Raw genomic sequence first — 25,738 nt, 5'->3', positions numbered from 1 at the left:
TTTTACCTGTAAAGTTCTTAAAGCAGTACTTGACCAGTGTATCCTAGGTTAGGATATTGCTGGTATATTGTTCCTATGTTGCGTGCTACTGATTTTTTCCCCATAAGAATTTTTAGCATGAAATTTATTTCAATGCATTATAGTTTTATTTTCAAAGGAAACTTACCTAGAAATCAAGGCAAATCCCAAAAGTTAGTAACTAATTTTTTCAGTTCTAATATCATTTATAGGAAAACAGGAAAAGAAAACTTGTAGAAGGAAATAGTACAAATGGAGAAACAAACTGGGGTGAGAGAGGAGAGAATAAGGAAGGGTGAGAGAGGAGAGAATAAGGAAGGGCGAGAAGAATGAGGTGGAGAAATGGAAAGAATTTGAGAACATTGTATAGATAGGGTGGTAAACAGAAATAGGCTAGAGAGACAGAACGTAGACATGTAAACAGGTCCAGAGATAAACAGAGAATTAAAATGGAAACAGTGAGAAGCTCAGTGTCTTAAAGGGAAGCTTAGCCATTGATCATATTGTAATAAATGTATACATCATGTAAAAATCCCTTTAAACAGTACAAAATAATACCAGTTATATCAAATATTTAAAATACCTATTTTGTTTCATAGTTATTACAATGCTACCAACCCAACGGTAACCTACTGGGGACCTCCTGATATCTCCAACTGTTCAAGTAAGTGAGCAATTTTCCTTTATTTCTCAAGGACAAAATGACATGACTTCAGGCTTCATGGTTTTCGTTGTCTTCAGGAATATTCTTGTGCTATGTGATACTGTTTTCATATTAAAAGGCAAATGATTATTTCACTTAAGACAGAAAATACTTTTTGCTCTCATTTTAACTTTCTGTTCTGTAGGGGATTAAAAATAGGAAAATCTAGAGAAGACAAAACTAATATATAAATTGATATTTGTATCAATGTTTTGTAGTTTGCATTAATTTTAAAGAGCAAATTACCCTTATTCAGTGATTCTGGGGATGTTTCTCTTAGAACTTTGTGTGTTCATCCCTCCAAGTTATTTGTATCTTACTAAAGAGAGAAGTTAGTCTCTGCATAGAAAGAAATATTATTGCCTTGTGAATATGGGGATGAGGTATACACAGGAAAATCTCACTTCCTTGCTTCAGCTGTAAAGTGAAATATTACACTCTACTTTGGATTCCTGGAAATGCTCCAAATATGCAGGTAAAACTTAGTGTTGTTTTCTTCTGCCTTTGTTTTAGAAGCAAATGAAGTTGCTAACCAGATTTTAAATTTAACTGCTGATGGGCAGAACTTAACCTCAGCCAATATTACCAACATTGTGGAACAGGTCAAAAGAATTGTGAATAAAGAAGAAAATATTGATATAACACTTGGCTCAACTCTAATGAATATATTTTCTAATATCTTAAGCAGTTCAGACAGTGACTTGCTTGAGTCTTCTTCTGAGTAAGTATTTTTTTTTCTGGAGAGTAAATTTTATTGGATAATGATGTTACATGATTTCTCACCTATCTGAATACTTTGTGCCCAGATTTTAGAATTCAAATCCCTGCAAGATGTATTGATAGTCATTCATAGTTAAGCAAGGTCATTCACAATGTGAACTTAAAAGTTCTGCATGGTCTTTTTTTGAGAAATACAATTTACAATATACATAGCCCTAGAAAGCACAAGCAGTCTTTCATTTTTTATTTGAAAATTCTAAATTTAGTTTAAAAATTCTAAAATTCTAAATTTAGTTGACTAGTAGAGTTATGCATAACTGGTCATTGTAAGTCCACTATACTGTGAACTATGCCACTGACAGCCACAGCCACATGATTGTTGGACTTCTGAAATGAACACGCTGGGGCAGATGAAAATGTACCTGTATTTATATGATTCAATTTGTATTTAATTGCTTCACTTAATGTATAATATTAAAATATTTAATGTTTTTCTCTTTCTTCCCTTCTACATTTCTCTGAAGAAAATTTTATATTTGTTAAAAATGTATTTTCTAACAATCTACATAACAATATAAACATTTTTCTAGTGTCTTGCAGTTCACAAAACACTTTTATCGCATTATTTCCTTTGATTGTTGATAAGCCGTTAAGGTAGGGAGGATGCTTTTTTATGTGAGAAAAGAGAGGCCAAAACAAATGAAAAACAGTATTTGTTCAGGATGATTTAATTGTTGATTTTCTTTAAAGCAGATATTTCTCTTGAGGATTTATACATCCCTGTGATTCCATGTTTTAACAGATATCACTATGGATTGGGGTAATTTTATGGGTGTTCATGTTAAGATCAGAAAATCTGAACACAACTTTATTTTGTTTGTATTTTGCCATGCAGCAAAACATGTTTGTTTAAGAATCTAAAATATCGTATTACGTAATAGTGGTATTTTTGTCATTTCTTTAGAGCTTTAAAAACAATTGATGAATTGGCCTTCAAGATAGACCTAAATAGCACATCACATGTGAATATTACAACTCGGAACTTGGCTCTTGGCGTGTCATCCCTGTTACCAGGGACAAATGCAATTTCAAATTTTAGCATTGGTCTTCCAAGCAATAATGAATCGTATTTCCAGGTAATGAGCCAGTGGTTTCTTTCATTTTAATTAATTACTTAGACATATAAAAACTTGCTGATCACTTAGCAGTTGCTGCTTCCAAGAGGTCTTGGTCCATGAAGTGGCAAGCAGGTCTGAATGTTGGCTAAGTTTAACTAGAGCAGTAGCCATAAGGTATTGTGGGAGCTCAGAGTGAGTATACTTTCATAATCTGGGTGACAGGGGAGGTCAGTTTACCTTCTACAAGAGGGGTTACTGGAGCTAAGCATGAGTAGGGGCCACCATACTTGGGGTGAGCATCAGTTCAGTTAGAGGAAAGAGCTTTAAGGGCCCCAAGGTGAAAAGAAGCATGGTACATTCTCTTTGCCAGTGGTTCTGAAACTGAACATTAGAATCTTCTGGAGAATGCTGGATGTGGTCTCTTATGCCTATAATCCCAGCACTTTGGGAGGCCTAGGTGGGTGGATCACTTGAGGCCAGGGGTTCGAGACCAGCCTGGCCAACATGATAAACCCTGTTTCTACTAAAAATACCAAAAAAAAGTTAGCCAGGCATGGTGGTGCATGCCTGTAATCCCAGCTATTTGGGAGACTGAGGCACGAGAATCACTTGAACCTGGGAGATGGAGGTTGCAGTGAGTCAGAATCATGCCACTTCCCGCCAGCCTGGGTGACAGAGCAGGACTCTGTCTCAATAGAAAAAAAAAAAAAAAAAAAAAAAAAAAGAATCTTCTGGAGGACTGGAGGACTTGTTAAAACAGATTTCTGAGACCTACTCCAGGAGTTTCTGATTTAGTAGGTTCTGGTTAGGCCCACCAAATTTGCACTTTTAACAAGTTCCTTAGACATTGCTGGTCTAAGTATCACACTCTGAGAACATGTGATGTAGAAGTCTGAGATAGCAGGTGACAGTACGGCTGTACACATACGCTGGGGCTAGATTAATGGAGAACCTTTCCAACATGTTCAAGCAATGCATAAGCAAAGAATTTTCAAGTTCCTACTACATGCCAGACACTGTTAGCCACCAGAGCAAACAAAATTAATGAAGCATTGTCCTTGACCTGGGAGAGTATAGTATGTGAAGCGCAATCTATCTTTTAACTGTGGAGATAGAACAAACTGAAAATATAAAAAGCCTGAAATCAGGATACAGTCAAGACCTTTTTTCTCCATTAGACTACAGGCTCTTTTGGGTAATCCTCTTTCACATTTTAAGAGTAAAACTCAGTCAACTTCAGTCTTATTCCAAGACAATTTGCAAGAAAGCTTTCTTTGGCCTTGTGCTATGGTTTCAGGAAAAATGCTATCTGAGAATGTTCATAAAATTTTAATGCAGTGTGAAATAAACAAGTTAACTTCAGTCTCTTTCTCTCTCTCCCTCGCCCCTTCCTCCCATAGTTATTATCTTTCACTACGTGTTTTGAGAAAACCTCAAAATCTGCTGCTGGTAAATCTAATTCTTATACTTGAAAATGTTGACTGATTTGTAGATTTCTTCCTATGTCTTAATTAAAATCAGTGCATTTTCTCCTTTGACACACTTGTAAAACCCAAATGAAATCTACAGCTCTGTCTGTAGGGGTTTATCCAGGAGTTGCAGTGACTACTTTAGATACAAAGGGAAGTCCTGGTACTGGCTAATTTGAACTTGCAATTGTTCACTCTCCTAACTATGCATGTGGAATAAAGTTATTACCATTTAGTTATGATTACTTGACCAATATATCTCTGTGTGTGTGACAGATGGATTTTGAGAGTGGACAAGTGGATCCACTGGCGTCTGTAATTTTGCCTCCAAACTTACTTGAGAATTTAAGTCAAGAAGATTCTGTATTAGTCAGAAGAGCTCAGTTTACTTTCTTCAACAAAACTGGACTTTTCCAGGTAAGCACATTCATTAAATTATTATTTTTCAATTGCAAATGAAGTATCTTTGCTCAAAGGAGAAAAACAAAAGTTTAGATTCCTTTGAAATATATCAGAAGGTTTAGAAAAATTTACTGCATTTTCAAAAATGAAAATTTTTAATGTAATTGTTGAAATATTTTATTTCAGATAATATGCTTATTAACAAGTTGTATGTACTTCAGTTTTTAAAATAATTCAAGTATTAGGCTAAGGCTTGCATTAAACAATTAGAAATTGAATTAGTGAAGACTGTTAATTATTACTTTCATTAAATATTTTATGCTTTCCAATCATTTAGGCCTTTAGAGTTAAAGAAATTGCACACCAAAGGAAAGGTTTTTTTTTTTCTTTAATTCAGCAGGAAGCACTGTTTACATAATGAGCAGCATTCTTGGCTTTAATCAGTTTTCCCATTAGTATTTCAAGTGACCTTTGGTCTTTACACATCCGCAGAGTAGGATGGCATTGTGCTAAGCACATATTATCATTTTTATTGGCATCATTTCTAGATTCTAGAAGGCCCACTGCCAGCAAACACTGGTGACCTCTGTTTGCCTTTACAAGTACAACCTGATCAGGAGCAGTTTTGCTGGACCCTTTTTAAAAAATAAAACGTATCTATTAAATTCAAGATATCATTGCATATTGAACAGTGTGACTTATATAAAAGAAAATAGCAAGTCTCAAGGCCAGAGAATTGTTTGTAATAGATCTGCCTTTATATATCATATGTAGAGGAACAGCCAAGTAGAGATATAGTCAAGGAAAAGAATACCATGGAATCCTTGACAGTAATTAATTCCAAAATTTAAAAATTTTATCAACAAATGTTTTAGGAACCAGCTCTATACAAATTTTGTGATTTATATGAATGCAATTTATATATTTTATATAAAAACATGTGTAATTTATCCTGAAGGATTTAATAGCTGTAAACATATACAACTGCAGTTTTAAAAATTATGGAATTTAAAGTGTATGACAATGTTACCTTAAAACTAGTATAAAAATGCAGTAGGTGTCACAAAGTGTGAATGGTACAGAAAGGATACTTAAATTTGCAACTCTTAGATTTGCAAGGATCTGTCATTGTTTTGAGTCGTCTCCACATCATTGTTTTCTTCTCCTTTGGTATTTCCCTACCAAAGTTGTTATTAGGAAGCGTATCTGGCCAGGTGCAGTGGCTCATGCCTGTAATCCTTGTGCTTTGGGAGGCTGAGGAGGGAGGATTGCTTGAGACCAAGAGTTCAAGACCAATCAAGCCAACATAGTGAGACCCGTCTCTAAGAAAACAAACAAAAGGGAAGCATATGTTCAGTTTCTAAAGTTAATTTACTAGAGAATGAAAAAACTTTAAAGGTTCTGTGGTGCTCCCCTATCATAGAGGGCAAGGTACGATGGTATTGTTTTGTGTTTTACTGAAAGGCTGAGTATCACTGTTTAATAGCTGAGTTTAATAGTGACCACCACACAAAATTAATAAAAAGCTATATTCTGGATGCTGAATTTTATTTAGAATTTATCCTGTGATTATTCCAAAACAACTGATTTGTAAGCTGTGATATAAAGAGAAATTCAGGAGATTTGACAAGAAATACAAGGGAAAGAAAAAAATAGAGATGAACTTGCTGAATAGAATGCTTATTGGTCCATACCATTTTATGGGACAGATTTGATTTCCTGACAGCCTTATTCCTTAGTGAAACCCACAGATGCTGGCAAGGAAACAATCAGAGAAGAAGGTAGATGTCCTGGATGGGACTTGAATCCGGTATTACTTTTAGATATAAGTTAGTAAACATGTCAAGCTGTTGGCATGGATGTGAAAGATGTATTGCTTTTTATTTTTCACACCATATTTTCTTTATACTTCTCTGAAAGAAAACAGCATCTATTTTCTAGAGTAGGGAAATGATCTAATTGTTTCACAGCGTTTTATGAGTTTATATTATTTAAGAGTCTGCATTGTTTCAGATGTTAACTGGCTGACATCAGTCACCACAATCAAGAATGTAGTTTCATGAACTCAGTCTTACAATATTGGCTCCCAGCATTCCCTCAATGTATTTATTATAATAAGGGAAGTAGCAAACCTCCTTCAGGAAAGCCAGCAACTTGATGTGATAAACAGGATGTTCTAGAACTGAAGATCTTAAGTGTAAAACTTGCTGACAGTTTGCTTATTTTGGAGCACCAAACTAAAATAAAAGTGTGTACTTCTGACTGATACACGCGATTTTTTTTTTCTTTAAAAGGATGTAGGACCCCAAAGAAAAACCTTAGTGAGTTATGTGATGGCGTGCAGTATTGGAAACATTACTATCCAGAATCTGAAGGATCCTGTTCAAATAAAAATCAAACATACAAGAACTCAGGTAAGAAAATGCTCCCAATAGGATTTGGACAGAGGTGGACTATTTAAGATACTAATGGGGCCTTTTTTTCTACATGTTAAAAAGTAACTGACCCTTTTTAATGGAATAGGACCCAGTTTTCCATAAAGAGAGAACAGCTGGTCAGGTAGTGCTTTAAAGTCACAGTAAATTGAAGCAGCTGGAGAAGTTAGTTTTATCTAGGACTCAATAATCAGAAAGAGAAGGGAAGTGAAGAGAAGGGCTTCTTTTTTTAAGATACAACATATATTGCTTCAAATAAATTAGATGCAGATGTAGTTGCACAATTCTGCCAATAGAGGTATTGGTTGTTTCTTTGTATTTCTGTGTATGAAAGAAACAGGGGAGGATGGACTTATTTTTTGAGAGATTGGCAGTTGTTTAGTCTTTGCAAATGTTGCTTTTCTTGTTGCTTCATTACCCTTGTCATCTGTTTGTTTCATAAAATTAGATGGAAGTTCTTTATTGTCCCAGATGGCCCAAGAACAGGTTTTTCTCACTTTTCTAAAGGGCCCTCATCATGATTCTGCCATGTATTAGATAGGCAGGAAGGCAGGCCGGAAATGAGTGTGTTGAGGATTGAAAGCCAAGTCACCTAAGATCTAGCCTCCTATGTCACGAACCGTCTTAGACTTCTGTGTTCAACACTTTGGCCCCCTTTGTTTCAGCCCCTTCATTCATGAAGGAAGATTTTTAAAAATTGTGCAACATACATAATATAAAATGTATCATCTTAATCATTTTTAAGTGTACAGTTCGATAGCATTGTGTTCACATTGTTATGCAACCGTGACCACTATCCATCTCCCCAGCTGAAACTCTTCTCCCATTAAATACCCATTCCCTCTTCTCTCCTTTCAATAGCACGTGGCAATCACCATCCTACTTTCTGTCTCTTAATTTCACTCCTCTAAATTCCTCATATAAGTGGAAACATATAGTGTTTGTCCTTTGTGACTAGCTTATTTCATGGCATAGTGTATTCAAGGTTTATCCATGTTGTAGCATCTGTCAGAATTGACTTCCTTTTTAAGGCTGAAGAGTATTTCATTGTATGTATATACCAGATTTTGTTTATCTATTTCTCCATCGATAGACGCTTGGGTTGCTTCTACTTTTTGGCTCTTGTGAGTAATGCTACTGTGAGCATGAGTCTACGGGTATCTCATCGAGTCCTTGTTTTCAATTTGTTTATGTAAATACCCAGACATAAAGGAGAATTTTGAAGATGATGTGAAATTGTAGTGTCAAGAGCTTTTCCAAATGCTGAGAATGAGAGTAGAATCAATATATTTAATGAATGGGACATTTGTAGTAACCTACAGATAAATGAGTAGTTAGTGTGATTCCTCATGAGGTTGAAGTTGATTTTTGCTTGAATTCTCTATGAGAGAGAAGAAGATCCCCCTAAATTGCCTGATGTTTTTAGGTTGAATTGGCATGTTAATACTAATCTATTTCTTTGTGAAACCCTTTGTGTTTTTATTTTTTTGCCATATTTAAATCATGGCATGTTAAACACAATTTCACATATTTATTCTTATGTTAATATAGGAAGTGCATCATCCCATCTGTGCCTTCTGGGATCTGAACAAAAACAGTAAGTTTTAAAATACTAGTTGTCTTAATATAGATAACAACTGAATTTTAAACATTGTTAGACACCCCCATTTCCTTTAATTCCACCCCAAACCAGAGTGAGTCACAATGTAAGTGTAAATGGCAAATGAGTTGCAAAGTTAGTTTAGGTAGCTTGGAAAGTCAGTTCTAATTTCCATAACTTTTTAGTCATTGCAAGAAGAAATAAGCAGACTTCACTGTGTTTTCTTTCATTTTTTCAGTTGAACAGCCTCTTTAACATCAGTTATTTGTAAAATACAGCATACAATTTTATTGCTACTTTTGACAAAAGTGTACGTGCACTTAATCTCATTCTTCTAAGACACATTTAAGGAGATTATTTGATATGTGTAAGACAGACAATTTAAAATCCAGCTTCCAGAACTCCAGTTATGAGGGAGGTGAGAAGCTGACTAAAGGAATGTAAATATAGAAATGGTTATAATGGATATGTATTACTTGAAAGAGATGAACAGCCTGCAGCATTAGATTTGACAATCAAGAAAGGAAGACAAAATTAAGGGATGCATCAATCAGTAGGCATAAGGTGTTGAAATCTCTTTGAAAGGAAGTACAAATAAAGAAGGCTCTTCTGTTTGTCCCCTTGTGAGGATTATTGTGGCCAGATTCATTCTGATATCAATGCAGGCTGCTTTGCTGATGAAAACAGCCTGAAAAAGGTGAAAACTTTTTTTGATAGTCCTACAGGTGTTTTTTGGTGGAGGGGTTTAGTTGCATAATTTTGAGAAGATCTTTACTCATTTGCATAGTTAAAAGTATCACTTTATATCTTAAAATCTTTTTTAAATAAAAGGATTCAGTACATTGACAATATGTGTTGCTCATATTCTGTTTTATACCATAAAAGTAAGATAAGGTGGGTTCAAGCCATTTACTATCAGTTACCACCAGTAATGATTGCTGTATACATAAATAGCACATTCTAAGAAAGCAAACCTTCTTTGTTATTATGTCTTCACGAAAATGTAGATTACCCCTCAGAAAAAAATCGTTGGTTCATAGTGTATAATGTATTCGAAGAGGAGTATTCTTTTTATGGAAGTTTGTTTTAAAATATGTTAAAAATTAAACTTGAATCAAACATTTGTGGAACTCTCGAGTTTGAATCCACTAATTAGATCACCTGTAACTGCCAACCCAGAAGTAACATTTGATGGTTCTAGGAATCCAAATTATTCTAAGCATTGAAAGCTTTCATAATGGTATCCATTTTACAGATAAACTTTATATGGCAGAAGAGACTGAGGCAAATTTCTCTATAGAAGGTCTCATCCATTATAGAGAAGACACTGACCTGTTGTTTTCACACTGTTTGTTGATTCCTTCAACAGAAAGTTTTGGAGGATGGAACACGTCAGGATGTGTTGCACACAGAGATTCAGATGCAAGTGAGACGGTCTGTCTGTGTAACCACTTCACACATTTTGGAGTTCTGATGGTAAGGGGGGGATTTCTAAGCTCATTTTGACATGCTATAACTGTGGATGGCATACTCCTTTTTGTATGTATTTTTAGATTATGTATTTTGGGAATTATTTCCTGATTAGTTTTCATCTGTACCATGAATCTTAATTCTTTTTTTTTTTTTTTTTTTTTTTTGAGACGGAGTCTTGCTCTGTCGCCGGGGCTGGAGTGCAGTGGCCGGATCTCAGCTCACTGCAAGCTCCGCCTCCCGGGTTCACGCCATTCTCCTGCCTCAGCCTCCCGAGTAGCTGGGACTACAGACGCCCGCCACCTCGCCCGGCTAGTTTTTTGTATTTTTTAGTAGAGACGGGGTTTCACAGTGCTCGCCAGGATGGTCTCGATCTCCTTACTTTCTCAATAAAGAATCTAATTAGCAAAGATCACATATTAAAAATACGTGAAAGTAATTAGAGAAAAGAACTTTCTCCCTTTTTTTATCCTGTAGCATTAACAGTGATGATAAATAATCTCAGAAACATGAAAATCCCCATGAAACTTTTTAATTAAGAGAGAAACAGTATCAAGGAGATGGACAGGGAGACAAGTGGGGGAGGGAGAGAAGGTTAAAGCAGAAAATACTGGGTATTACTAACATGGAAGGGAATTGTGAATAGTGTGATCAAAAAAAAATTTTCTTATGTTATCACTCACTCAATGTATTTGAACGTTACTTTGTACCTGGTACTGCACCACGTGATCTCCCTCACAGAGACTGCAGTTTGTTAGGACAGACTAGTGACTAGGATTAGAATGGAGACTTCAGAGCTGCAAGAGAGATGATGGTTATGATGTTTCTGTCACTCTTAGGCCTCTATATCATTCTTTCCTTCCTTCTTCCATGCTCCTGTTTTATCTTATTAGCTAGCTTGCCATACAGTTTTAAACAAAAATTAGATTGCATCATTGTATTTTTCTTATCTCACCAAATTTTAAGATGCACCATACATCCAGCGACTTGTTTGAACTCATCCATAGATTTATACCTTTACCTTTTATCCGGTATACTTGTGATTTTGCGGACACTTTTCTGGTCTCTAAGGTACACTCTGGGTTGTAGCATAGCCTTTATTTCTGTATGGTTTTCATAAAGGGACCAAACCACATTTGTTTTTTAATAGGAGATAGGAGTAATGTGAGCTGAGGCAACAAAGCTTTTCAAATTAGAATCACAGACGTCAGGTTTTGTTTATTCCCGCCTTTAAATCTTGCACCCTTCTTCCTGTGGGGACTGGGAGGAAGCTGTGAGGATCTGTGGGATGTAGTATTTGGCTCATGAATCTACTCAGCCTATGTAAATGGCCATTGTCATGGCAACCTTTCTAGTTGTAATTTTCCTGACAATCAAGTACATAAATGCTCTGTAGAATAAGAACAAGTCATTTAAAAAAAGTGACGAATCATAAAAGATACCTTTTTAACTATCTAAATACAAATATTTTGCTTTTGCTGCCAAAGCATGAAAATGAACAATTAACTGTTACATATTTTCCTTAAGTAATTATAAAAGAAAGTTCCATTTCCTTCCATGTTCTCTTTTCTGCAAAAGTGATAGCAGACATTCTTTCAAAGACCACTTATTTTTCATGATCACTCATTCAGCTATGTAAGCTTTAGCTTAATTCATTTAAATATTTCAACTGTGTGCATGTTGTAAGTCTAATATTAAATAGATAACCGTAACAAAATTTAGTCTTCAGAGATGATTTTTATGCAGCCAGAGTTTGCCTGCCCATGACTTCACATGGCCAGCTCTTTCATAAGGAGCTAAATTGTATTATGCTTCTAAATTGCTTCTAAATTGTATTATGAGTTTGTAATTACGTATTTTTTTTCTGCTGCCATTTGATTGAATGGTTAATTTTGTGTATATGTATATATATGAAGATAAGCATCGTTCATGCTATCTTTCCATTTTCCACCTTGTCTGTTTTTGTAATATTAAAAATTGCTGGTAGAGAATCTTTTCACAATGTATCCTTTTTAGTATTGTTCTCTTATCTTTTCAGTTTTTCCAGACCAGCAAGATTTTGTTAAGAGTTTTTCTTGACTTAGAAACTCTTTATTCACTTGTATAAGATACTCCCAGAGTCTGCATTGTCCCATGACACATTCACCAATTCACCATATGAGATGCTAAAATAGTGCACCTCATACCTATAATTATATCTTCTGATCTACAAATATTTTCAGAATTTAATGTCTTCTGCTACAGTTCTTTGTACTAAAACTGGCTTTCATGAAGATTAGTACATTTTCGTATTGGCTATATCATAAAAGTTTTCATATTTTCATTCTCTAAAAGAACAAAACAACATGAAATTGTGTATAAATCTGTATCAATAAACAGCCTTATTTAGTTTCTATTTGAAATTCTGGATTTAATTGTGATTTGCAAGTCATAGGTTTTTCAAGGATTTGTGACACATCACTTGGCAATCTCTCAAAACCATGATTCATCTCTCTGGGCTAATGAATCATTGGTTGAGGTAGCCTATCTATGAGTCAAGTGGCACCGACTCAAACCCCATCCCATGTACCTTGGGTGTCCCGTGTTCTCCCAGTATTTTAAGGGATTCCTGGGATGAGAAGATAGGGGAAGCCCCCTCAGACTCTGAGCCTTTGCTTCTGCTGAATTCCATCACTTTGTGCATTGCTTGATGTCGCAGAGATACTGTACCTGTTCTTTACTGCATCAGTGAAACCTGAGACTAACCCACATTTCTCTCTCTCTCTCTCTCTCTCTCTCTCTCTCTCTCACACACACACACACACACACACACACACAACCTAAGGCCTGTGTGTGAGTAGCAGATTTTATTGGCATTTTGATGAAAATTAAAGACAATTCACATATAGAAGGAAAAATCATAAACATTTTCTCCATAATTTAAAACGTAAAAGTTTACACTAGATATTCAATATATCCCTTCTCTAAGAACACTCCATTTTGAACATCTATATAATAGAGGTACCTTTCTCCTCCAACCAGGATTGAGTGATTGGTCTTACCTCAAGATTTATTCCTATCCCAATCCCCCATTTAAGGAGGAAAAGAAAGATTTTCCTACCAAGTCCAGACTTTGTAAGTCTCCCTTAGCGCATTGAAATTAATACTTTATATGAATACACTGGAAAGTATTAACTTCTTTCCACTCCACAACAGCTCCGAACAATTTAAATTATATCCTTTCAGTACTATAGGAATAAAAAAATCTATGGCCCCCAAAACTCTTAGTGGCATCTCATTTATGAAAATAAAGACTGTCCCACCTCATACATACCAAGCATTGAAATGACCAGGATTAGGAGCCTCTGCACTACCCATAGAGCATGGCAGTCATAGCACCAGCAAAGCCTCTGGCTGAGCTACTTGCTACCTGGCAAGGAACCTAAAGGCTTGAGGGTTTGGCCGTATAGACTACCAGGGTCTCCATTTGAACTGGTGCCCCAAGCCCTGCAATTGTTAGGAATAGGCCTGATGGTTTATTATGCAAGGCAACCGTCTCCTCTCCAGTTTCTGTTGACAGTGCTGGTGGTTTTGATCTTCAGGTTATACCGGTGTGCAAAAAGCTTGGGAAAGAAGGTAATGATGAAAAACAATGTGTAACCGCTTACAGAAGTAATGCTTCTTTTTTTTCTTTTGTTTATTGATTGAAAATAATATAATACATGGAAATTTTAAGATTGATTTACACTGTTGGTTTTAGTCACTGAAAGTAAGCTGCTCTAATGTTAACAGTGAACTTTCTGGTGAAACAGAACCATTCTCATGAGAAGAGAGATTCTTACAGCTGCTTCCCATGTTTTATGTAGGACCTTCCAAGAAGTGCCTCACAGTTAGATGCAAGAAACACTAAAATCCTCACTTTCATCAGCTATATTGGGTGTGGAATATCTGCTATTTTTTCAGCAGCAACTCTCCTGACATATGTTGCTTTTGAGTAAGTATTTTTTTAATCTGCCAAACCCTTTGCTAACTGTTCCAAATGTGAATAAGAAAATTGCCTCGGCTTTGAAAAACATTTATACACTGTAGGGTGGTTCAATGCTAATGTTCATGTTTCTCATAAAATATATTATGCAACATGAATTTTCCAGCTATAGAATTTTAATTTATAATTACTGTATTTCTGTTTAAAAATGCATTCGAATCTGTTAGAAATGATTAACATTTAAGTAAGTAAAAATTATATAAGGTGCTTTCTGTATTGTAAAACATGAAAACATTTGTTTTATAATCTTATAAAATTAGTCCTGAAACAATTTTTTTCAGAACCTTAACTCATTAGAAATCAAGAAGGTTCAAATAATTTAGGGAAATTATTTTTTAATAAAAATGTCATTCTTATAACTCTAGAATTTTTCCTGGATTAAAAAAAAATTCTGTTGAAACCCAACTGGGAATTGTATAAACAATTGGAAACAATTTTGAAGTAAATTAATATTTTTAAAGTCTTTATAACTTGCCAAATACTCATAAATATCCTTAGCCCCTCCTTTTAGCAGAACCACATCAGAAAGGTGGTGCTACCTATCTTATTGCAGGGTTGTGTAAGATATGAATTTATACAGGTCTGTGCTTAAAAGATTGATATACAGTATTAGTTCTGTCATAGATTCCTTTTTTCATTTTTTAGGAAATTGCGAAGGGATTATCCCTCCAAAATCTTGATGAACCTGAGTGCAGCCCTGCTGTTCCTGAATCTCCTCTTCCTCCTAGATGGCTGGATCACCTCCTTCAATGTGGATGGACTTTGCATTGCTGTTGCAGCCCTGTTGCATTTCTTCCTTCTGGCAACCTTTACCTGGATGGGGCTAGAAGCAATTCACATGTACATTGCTCTAGTTAAAGTATTTAACACTTACATTCACCGATACATTCTAAAATTCTGCATCATTGGCTGGGGTAAGCCTCTTCAGTTTTCTTTGGCTTTGTTTTTCCCTCATGAAAATTGCCAGATTCTCATAGGAAAAATTCTTATTTAAAAAAAGTAGCACCATTAAGAGGAACCTCAAAATTGTGAATGCCATGGATTAGCTATACATAGCCTAAGGAAGGGACATCTTCACAACTTTATTTTTTAAACTCATCAACAGCACTCACTATATACACGAGTAAAGGAAAAGCCCTCAATCCTGAGTCACCACAAACTTATTTCCTGAGCCCAGAGCCAGCCCACCCAAGTCTGAAGAAGCAGCTGGCAGACAGTGGTGTCTTTCCCATGATGCTTTAAAATACAAAGGCCAGCTCAGACGGCTAGTTACACTCATCCCCAGACACATGCCTGTGTCTTGGAAACCAGAGAAAGAATGTTATTCTTGCGTGTGCAACCAGAATACTTACAGGATTATTGCCTCGAACTTTTTGTAATAACATGAGTCCTCAGTCAGACATAGGTGGTTGAACTAACCTGTCTGAGATCTTCTGTTGTGCTCCTTTGTTTTTGCAGGTTTCATATTGAGTCAGGCATTTTAGAGCTTTCTCACAGGTCTGTTTCAGATGGAAATATAAAAGTGAGAGATATTTTCAAGACCTTCAAAACCACCTCAGGAGGCAATAAGTGCACTCTTTGGAGACCTGGGATGCCTGCCATAGAATTTCCCCACTGAAATATACATGGAAATACTTAATCTCTGGAGAGAGAAGGCTACAAAGACTTTATAACCCCTTGCTTTTCCTCCACTTTTCCTAAAGAGTTTTCTTTACATAGAAGGAGGCAGAATAGGCTGTCATGACCTTGTCTGCCTAAACTCTGCCAGTCTAACAAGCCTTAATTAATGAAACCACTTTCACTAGTGCTGGATTTGATACAAATCAGGTTCTGGTTTTCTAGTGAGTCCCACTAAGCAAACAGAATTTTATTTAAATATCTGTCATTTAAGAGTAGGTTTGGATTGTTGCCAGTTAGAGTTGGACATTGAACCCCAAGGAGGGGATTATGTTGTTAACCAAGTTGCCATTTCTAAGAAGTTTGAATCTGGGATATAGAATGTTGACTTGCTTGCATTTCTCTTCTTTTCACCTCTCTTCTTTACATTTCATTAGCAGTCTTATGAAGCAGTTTCAGATGCTTCAAAAGAGTTTGTGTCATGGTGTTTTTCTAACAGGTTTGCCTGCCTTAGTGGTGTCAATTGTTCTAGCAAGCAGAAACAAAAATGAAGTCTATGGAAAAGAAAGTTACGGGAAAGAAAAAGGTGATGAATTGTAAGTAATAAAAACTTTTTTTTCTCTCTCTCTCTCCCTGTCCCTCTCACTGTGTCTGTCTTCTGTCTTACTCTCTTTCTCTGCCTGTCCTTCTGTCTGTTGGTCGGTCTGTCTGTCTCTCTCTCTCTGTCTCCCCCTGTCTCCCCCTGTCTCTCTCTCTCTCTCTCTCTCTCTCTCTCTCTCTCTCTGTATCTCACTGTCTCTCTCTGTCCATCTCCAAAAAAAAAAAAGGGGAGAGATACAGGCATGCATACATACACACACACATACATACATACATACATACATACATACATACATACGGAGGAACAATTAAAAATTGAAAATAAAATAAAATTAATAACTAAAAAAAACAAACAAACAACTTTTTGTGATGAGTAGATATCCTTTGTTTCCTGAAATTTAGCATTAGTTAATTTCCATGCCAATAACAGGGCTTTCATTTTAAAAGGTTAATGTTTATTCGCATGACTGCCGAAGTCTCTGCTACACCACAGATTAATTCAGTTGAATGCCCTGAAATGTTTGAGACACTTTTTCGTATTAACATTGTACTCTGTCATATGGAAGAATTGAGAAAATACCTAAGACACTGTTTTTTTAGCCTCGGAAGACCCATTCTATTCAGAAGATTTCATAACATTCTCACCTCCTCAAACCCACCCACATCTTCAAGAGAGTTAAATAGTAGTATCAGACAGAGAGCGAATGATGCAATGCCAATGGGAATGTTATGTAGAAATTTAGAGAATGGAGAGATCAGCAAGCTGTTAAAGAATTTTGAGATCATTGAGATTATGATTTTTTTATTGTTCAATTTGGGCAGTTACTGCTCTCATATTTTATTAATCCACCATGGGTACTCAAATATATGTTGATTGAAAAAATTACTGAATGAATAAAGAGCCTATTTCTGAAATGGGACCCACAGTGCCACGTATCTGTGCACATTTCATGGATGGATAACATTTACAACAGCTGGGCGCAGTGGCTCACCCCTATAATCCCAGCACTTTAGGAGGCCAACCTGGGTGGATCACATGAGGTCACTAGTTCGAGACCAGCCTGGCCAACATGGCAAAATCCCATCTTTACTAAAAATACAAAAATTAACTGGGCATGGTGGTACACACCTGTAATCCCAGCTACTACTCGGGAGGCTAAAGCAGGAGAATCATTTGAATCTGGGAGGCAAAAGTTGCAGTGAACTGAGATCATGCCATGCACTCCAGCCTGGGTGACAGAGTGAGATTCCATTTTAAAAACAAACAAACCCACTTACATCACTTATCCAATCTCTGTCCCATTCCTTCACGGTCTTCCCTTCTCATATATTTGTAAAGTGGCACTCGAAAGACCCCACAAGAACTAGGGAAAAATAATGGGGTTAGGTCAGGAATTCCAGAATTTTAGAAGAACTTCTATGTGTAAAAGAAACGTTAGCTCTAGGGACAATCTGTATTGTTTCAGGGACATTTATAACAACATACATTAAAAGTAGAAATCAATAAATAATTTCTAAATAAGAGAATTTAGAAGTATGTTCATCAACTCATTCAGAACTTTAAAGTACCATTTAGTAAACTGCTATACCATTAGGAAATTTTATTTGTTGATAATTTACTGTATGCAAGAATCACGTTAGTTTCTAGAATTCAAAGATGTGCAGGACAGCTTTTGCCTTTGTGGAGATTATGTTCCAATGTGGAAGACATGGCCCAGAATAATAACCATTTGTGCTAGAACTTCAAGATGAATTACTAGAATTTCAAGATGAATATAATTGCTTTAAATCATTTATCCAATTTTCGAAGTGTCTTAAGAATTTCCATAGACTTGATTAGGCACTAGGACATCTGCAAATTGTATTATTTGACAACTTTGCATATAGTACAGTTTTAAAATTTCTTTCATCTACTATCCAGTCTATATATTCTAAGTATCAAGTATCTTCTTCTCCATATCACTGGGATGTTTTGTAATCATTGTAAGCTATGTAATTGTGCATGACAAGCATCTGTATATTAATCTCAATTATAATAAGGTCTTGCCTCACCTACAGCAATGATATTAGTAGTAATTATTTTATCACAGTAACAAACTCACAACTAGTTGTGACTTAAGTGAGTAGTTTACTCTGCACATGACAAGAAACACGGTGGTGGCAATCACTGGTATTGATTCTGTGGCTAAAAATGTCAGGGCCAACAACTCTGCAGGTGGCTTGACCACTCTGTCATTGGACAGAAGATGCTGGCTGCAGCTCCATAGCTCACTTGCACGTTTGAAGCAGGAAGAAGGAATAAGGGCCTTGCCAGTTGAGTCTACCAGTAATAGCTCTCCCAAAAATCCTTCGGCAGACTTCTACTTCCATATCACTTTATAAAACGATGTCATACAGCCACTCCTTAAATACAAAGGAGACCAAAAATGAGGTTTTAAATTTCTCATTCTTAGTGTACAGACACCCAAGAGAAAAGGAGGTTAGACATGGCTTGGAGCGAGTCAACCAAGGTGTTTTCATATCAATTCAGAATTCAGGAAGCCACCTTGTCTTATTTGTAATATTGGATTACCTAGATAGTAAGACAATGGCCATCCAAAAACAAATGAACAAAAGACCTATGAAGAGATTGAATAAGAAACTGAGGTCCAAGGAAGTAAAGTGACTTTCTAAAGGCATTTGAGAGGAAAATCTGCAGTAGCCCAAACTAAGCTGAGAAAAGTCTTAGGTAAACAGGACATGGTAATACATCTTTTACTTTCTCATTTTTTCTTTCTTAAGCTGTTGGATTCAGGATCCAGTCATATTTTATGTGACCTGTGCTGGATATTTTGGAGTCATGTTTTTTCTGAACATTGCCATGTTCATTGTGGTAATGGTGCAGATCTGTGGGAGGAATGGCAAGAGAAGCAACCGGACCCTGAGAGAAGAAGTGTTAAGGAACCTGCGCAGTGTGGTTAGCTTGACCTTTCTGTTGGGCATGACGTGGGGTTTTGCATTCTTTGCCTGGGGCCCCTTAAATATCCCCTTCATGTACCTCTTCTCCATCTTCAATTCATTACAAGGTAAGATAAATTATACATGAATAGTCTCTGCTTTCTAATTTTGTCATATTAGCAAGCAGCTTCACTTTTGGACAGATGCCATGTTAAGTTTCTGTGTCACTATTTCAAGTGCTGAATATAGTTCCATGTGCAGTGTGGTCACTTGTTAAAAGGGTCTTGAATAGATAAATGAGGTAGAATGTTAGTTCTGCCTTTTTATCAGTGATATATCCCAAGCACCTAGAACACTGTACCTGGCAGACAGTAGGTACTCCATAAATGCATATTATTTCATGAATGAATATGGAGCAAGGGAAGTATCTAGCTGAGAACTGAACAGGGAGTTAAAAGGGATGCACAGACAAGTTACCTTCTTCACAGTTTTGCTGAATGTTGGTACTCTTTATAGATCCTTGTCCCCTGTAGATTTACCATTGATGGCCAGAAGAAATTTTAGAGTCTATGTAAGAACAGTAGCAGTTCACCTTGATTTTTGGTTCCTTTGATTTCAGAATAAATACCAATACTGTAGTTTAGAAACTTTTATCTTTTTATGAGATATGTTGAACTTTTCACAGTTAGTTCAACAATTCAACAAACATTTGTCAATGATCTGCTTTGCATAAAAATACTGGGCTTCCTTCAAAGAGCTTGCAGTCATACGTCTTATTCCATAATACATACCATAGTGTACTCTATAATAAATTTAACTTTTAGGCTTAAGTGAATATAAATTGTCTTTTTAGATCATTAAATGGCATTCTTTAAGATTCTGTGAATATACCCTGTACTGTTGATGAAATGCCTTAATGTGCAGAAGCACTATGAGGCCAACACTCCAAAAGAAATTAGAATGCTTGGAATGTTTCTGAGTAGAGCAGTGCAAATGGCTTGACTGAAGCTATTGGTCTTGCAGTTGTAGATGTCTGGGGAAGAAATTGCTGAATATATCTGAGCTGGGGTGGAAAGCAGATTTGTATTACTCACCAAATGAGGTGCCAAGGTGGGTACTCCCTGCAGATGTGATTTAAGAAAGTCTGTACTTACCTGCAGGGGAGAGTTGGTTACTGCGTATCTCCCATACTCTTCCACTCGCCTGTGAAGTGCAAAAAATAATTGTTACATGGTAGGTGCTTAATGATTGGTGAATTAATGGATTGCTAGATGGAGAAAGAGGCTTTGAGGATGGCCTAATCCAATCTGAGATGCCTCTGGCATAAATATGTATTAACTAGTTCAGCAAATTTTATTCAGGTTCATTGTCTTATAACAAAGGAAATATGCAGACTCGCTATCTTTAGTCAATAGAATAATAAGCCTCAAGTGCAACTCCAAAAATTGGAAAATGAGTATGTAGCATATAAATACATCTTTATTGGGATCTAGCTCTAAAAAGTGAGTATTCCTCTATTTACTCTCTTCTATAATATACAATATAAAAGTGCCTAAATAAATATTGACAAAAATATCCATTAACATTAGAAATTCCATGGTTTTATATTTCAGGATTGTACCTAAAAGGCACATTGATCTGCCAGCCCAACCTTGGTTTTGCTTTTAGAATTTCCTGGCAGTTTCAGTAACCTTCAACAGCTATAGTTGTCTGTTCAGCTCTGTTTCCATTAATGAGAATTGGGATGTTTTGTTTTTCCCAGCATGGGTCCCCTGTCAGGAGGGAAAAATGTTGTAAACCATCATCAACTCAGTGTTCTTCATAAATCATTGACTTTTAAGACTAATTTTAAATCATATAATATAAATTCAGAACAGATTTCAACACATTTAATTATATTAAAACACCTCCCAGAAAGAAAATTTAAATTAAAAGGCAGTGATGCAGAGCACATGAGACTACCAACAATTGCTTGCTGCCCAGGCTTGTGCCAAAACTTCTTAGGATACTATGGAAATGTACTTAATGGTTTTTATTGTTGAGTCATTTTCAGAACCTTCCAAGAGAGCCTTTGTTGTTAGAAGTATATACTTTGTTAAAAAAAAGCCTGTAGAATTCAGACAGCTTAAAGAAATGATTCAGTGAATGCAAAATGAACTCAGTAAGGAGGCAAACTACATTTTATCTAATTTTTTCTCTTTTTGATATTTGTCGTTCCAGCAAAAATCATGATGTGGTCCCTCTGCCTCATGGAATTTATATTCTAGTACGGGAGACAGGTTAATTAAATATATTGCTCTATAAAAATTACCATGTGACATTGAGAACATTTTACAAAAAAACATGATATCTAAGCTGCAATCAGGAGGATCGATAGGAATTAACTAGGTGAAAGATGAGAGTAAGAGTAGGAAGAAGAATATTTGAGATACTGGGCATTTCATGTGCAAAAAATTTGCTGTAGTTGGTGATTACAATGTATATTCAATGTATATTCAAGGTATTAAAAGGAAACTCATACATCCTGAGAACACCAGAAGGGCAGGATAGTGACAAAGCAGAGAGGCACAACAGAGAGGCAAGGACTAGACCAGAAGGCTCTGTATTTCAAACTTTACAAACATAATAGGAAGTCTTTGAAAGGTGGAGTGACGTGGGGTGACATGATTCGATGTGCACTTTGTAAAGATAAAGCTGGACATAATGTAGTGAATGGGTTAGGGTTGCCCAGTAGTGTCTGTAGGCAGAGCAGGTAGGAGGAGACTCTCATAATGTTTGGGGAAAAGATGGTCCAGTATTTTAGACTGTGGTGGGGACGGGAGAGCTAGAGAGATGTGCACAGAGCCAAGGGAAATTTAGGAAGCATGCTGCTACAAAATACTCATCGTTGATTTGCTCATTAAACTCTTACTTTTCTAGAATGATTAGAGTAAGGAGTCTTCTTGTTAATACAATATTATAGTTAATGGATGCCTGTCATAATATTTAACAATGGCTAAAGCTTGAGAATGCAGAGCAACATCCTGAAAGCTAAAACTATGCTAAACATATTTTAGTCCCTCTTAGATTTAGCTTGCAGGGGAGCACCTTAAAGTCAGCAGGGTCACCATGTAATGTTATGAAGGCGGGATGTGTGGGAGCAAGTGTTTGAGCTGGGTCTGTTGTGGTGGCAGGGCATGTATTAATTCGTTTTCACACTGCTGATTAACACATACCGGAGACTGGGCAATTTACAAAAGAAAGAACTTTAATTGGACTTACAGTTCCACATGGCTGGGGAAGCCTCACAATCATGGCGGAAAGCAAGGAGGAGCAAATCGCATCTTATGTAGATGGCAGTAGGCAAAGAGAGAGTTTGTGCAGAAAAACTCCAATTTTTAAACACATTAGATCTTGTGAGACTCATTTACTATCAGGAGAACAGCCCAGGGAAGACTTGCCCCCGTAATTCAATCACCTCCCACCAGGTTCCTCCCATGATGCTTGGGAATTGTGGGAGTTACAATTCAATATGAGATTTTGGTGGGGACACAGCCAAACCATATTATTGTACCTCTGGCCCCTCCCAGATCTCATGTACTCACATTTCAAAACCAATCATGCCTTCCCAACAGTCCACCAAAGTCTTAACTCATTTCAGCATTAACTCCAAGTCCACGGTCCTACATCTCATCTGAGACAAGGCAAGTCCCTTCCACCTGTGAGCCTGTAAAATCAAAAGCAAGTTAATTACTTCCTAGATACAGTGGGGGTACAGGCATTGAGTAAATACTGCCATTCCAATGGGAGAAATTGGCCAAAAGAAAGGGGCTACAGGTCCACTGGAAGTCCAAAATCCAGCAGGGCAGTCAAATCTTAAGGTTCCAAAATGATCTCCTTCAACTCCATATCTCACATCTGGGTCACACTGATGCAAGAGGTGGGTTCCCATGGTCTTGGGCAGCTCCATCATCATGGCTTTGCAGGGTATAGCCTCCCTCACAGCTGCTTTCACAAGCTGACATTAAGTGTCTGCAGCTTTTCCACACACACAGTGCAAGCTGTCGGTGAATCTACTGTTCTGGGATCTGGAAGATGGTGGCCCTCTTCTCACAGCTCCACTAGGTGGCACCCCAGTAGGGACTCTGTGTGGGGCTCTGACCCCACATTTCCCTCTGTACTGCCCTAGCAGAGGTTCTCCATGAGGGCCTCACCCCTGCAGCAAACTTTTGCATGGGCATCCAGGCGTTTCATCTTCTGAAATCTAGGCAGAGGTTCCCAAACCTCAATTCTTGACTTCTATGCACCCACAGGCTCAACACCACATGGACGCTGCCAAGGCTTGAGGCTTCCACCCTCTGAAACAACAGCCTGAGCTGCACCTGGGACTCTTTTAGTGGCGGCTGGCTCAGCTGGGACACAGGGCACCAAGTCGCTAGACTGTACACAGCATGGGGACCCTGAGCCTGGCCCACGAAACCACTTTTTCCTCCTAGGCCTCCAGGCCTGTGATGGGTAGGGCTGCTGCAAAGATCTCTGACATGATCTGGAGACATTTTCACCATTATCTTGATGTCTAACATTTGGCTACTCATTACTTATGCAAATTTCTGCAGCTGGCTTGAATTTCACCTCAGAAAATGGCATTATCTTTTCTATAGCATTGTCAGGCTGCAAATTTTCCACTTATTTTCTCTGTTTCCCTTTTGAAACTGAATAGTTTTAATAGAACTCAAGTCACCTGTTGAATGTTTTGCTGCTTAGAAATTTCTTCTGCAAGATACCCTACATCATCTCTCTCAAGTTCAAAGTTCCACAAATCTCTAGGGCAGGAGCAAAATGCCACCGGACTCTTTGCTAAAACATAACAAGGGACACCTTTGCCCCAGTTCTCAACCAGTTCCTCTTCTCCATCTGAGACCACCTCAGCCTTGACCTTATTGTCCATACCACTATCAACATTTTTGTCAAAGCCATTAAAGTAAGTCTCTAGGAAGTTTCAAAGTTTCCCACATTTTCCTGTCTTCTTCTGAGCCCTCCAAACGGTTCCAACCTCTGCCTGTTACCCAGTTCTCAAGTTGCTTCCGCATTTTGGGGTGTGTTTTCAGCAGCACCATACTTCTGGTACCAATTTACTAGATTAGTCTGTTTTCACACTGCTGATAAACACATACCCGAAACTGGGCCATTTACAAAAGAAAGAGGTTTAATTGCACTTACAGTTCCATGTGGCTGGGGAAGCTTCACAATCATGGCAGAGGACAAAAAGGAGCAAGTCACATCTTATGTGGATGACAGCAGGCAAAGAGAGAGCTTGTAAAGAAAAACTTGCATTTTTAAAATCATCAGATCTTATGAGACTCATTCACTATCACAAGAATAGCCCAGGAAAAACCTGCCCCTATAATTCAATCACCTCCTACTGGGTTCCTCCTGTGATGTGTGAGAATTGTGGGAGTTACAGTTGAAGATGAGATTTGGGTGGGGACACAGCCAAACCATATCAGGGCATATACATTACTTTTGATAGATTTCTTGTCATATTTGTTTATGTCTTCAAAACTTTGACTCCAGCGTGTTAAAAAATCCATTTAATCTTTCAGATTCTTGGAAATATATGAAAGGGTATATATAAACACATATACATGTGTAGTTATATGGGTACTCACATAAATTGGAAGAGTCTACATATAAAATTTTATATATGCTTTATTTTCATTTTTATGTTTTATATTTTTATTTCTTACATGTATTTTTATTTTTATGTATACTTATAACTGTATAATTTAATTGCCAAAAATTATGTTAAATGGGTATCAGAAAATTGTTACTATCTGTTTGATTATAAAAATTGTACCTACTTAAATAAGCAAATGATGTCATAAATTGAATCAAGGCTGAAACCAAATTTATTATTTTCTAATTATCCACACGATAATGCTTTGGTCTTTTAATTTTACCGACAGTATTAGTCAGTTTTCACATTGCTATAAAGAACTTCCTTGAGACTGGGTAATTTATAAAGGAAAGAGGTTTAATTGACTCACAGTTCCACGTGGCTGGGGAGGCCTCAGGAAACTTACAATCATGGCAGAAGGGGGAGCAGGCACATCTTATGCATGGCAGCAGGCAAGAGAAAGCGTGTGAAGGATGAACTGCCAAACACTTATAAAACCATTAAATTTCATGAGAACTCACTCATTATCACAAGAACAGCATGGGGGAAACATCCCCATGATCCAGTCATCTCCCATTAGGTCCCTCCGTTGACATTTGGGGATTATGGGGATTACAATTCAAGATGAGATTTGGGTGAGAACACAGAGCCAAACCATATCACCTACTTAATTTGATTAAGTTACAGAGTAAGCATTTTGTTGATTTTTTTCCTGCAAAAATTAAAAGATAAATGTACCTTCTCTTAACATACTTGAATTACACATCTGTCTGCTTTTGCTATTTTTGCTGTTTTCCAGGGTAAAACAGGCATATCACTGTATTAAAATTTTTAATTTTTTCTAAAGAACACAAGCAGAAAATTTTGTGGTACACAAATTGCTGTGCAGCAGAGAATATTCTATTTCCATTCAAAAAAGAGCTATTACTAACTATACATGAAATGAGTAGAGGAAAATTTAATCTGTTA

At 36.8% G+C, this 25,738-nt stretch overlaps 1 protein-coding gene across 9 annotated transcripts in view; it reads left to right on the top strand.

Annotated features, from left to right (window-relative positions):
* ADGRG6 (adhesion G protein-coupled receptor G6) overlaps positions 1–25,738 on the top strand; it is a 143,113-nt gene that overhangs the window by 100,584 nt on the left and 16,791 nt on the right. For all 9 annotated transcript variants that reach the window (XM_033235271.1, XM_033235273.1, XM_033235272.1 and 6 more), the window contains 11 exons: positions 618–682; positions 1,235–1,442; positions 2,406–2,577; positions 4,305–4,445; positions 6,725–6,844; positions 8,417–8,462; positions 9,835–9,941; positions 13,781–13,908; positions 14,605–14,873; positions 16,076–16,172; positions 18,958–19,241. In XM_033235271.1, the coding sequence (XP_033091162.1) occupies positions 618–682; positions 1,235–1,442; positions 2,406–2,577; positions 4,305–4,445; positions 6,725–6,844; positions 8,417–8,462; positions 9,835–9,941; positions 13,781–13,908; positions 14,605–14,873; positions 16,076–16,172; positions 18,958–19,241 (1,637 nt within the window). The remainder of the gene's footprint in view (positions 1–617; positions 683–1,234; positions 1,443–2,405; positions 2,578–4,304; positions 4,446–6,724; positions 6,845–8,416; positions 8,463–9,834; positions 9,942–13,780; positions 13,909–14,604; positions 14,874–16,075; positions 16,173–18,957; positions 19,242–25,738) is intronic.

Source organism: Trachypithecus francoisi, unplaced genomic scaffold (genome assembly GCF_009764315.1).
Source record: "Trachypithecus francoisi isolate TF-2019V2 unplaced genomic scaffold, Tfra_2.0 Lachesis_group15, whole genome shotgun sequence".
Classification (NCBI taxonomy): domain Eukaryota; kingdom Metazoa; phylum Chordata; class Mammalia; order Primates; family Cercopithecidae; genus Trachypithecus; species Trachypithecus francoisi.
This window is presented reverse-complemented; position numbering and strand designations above follow the sequence as displayed.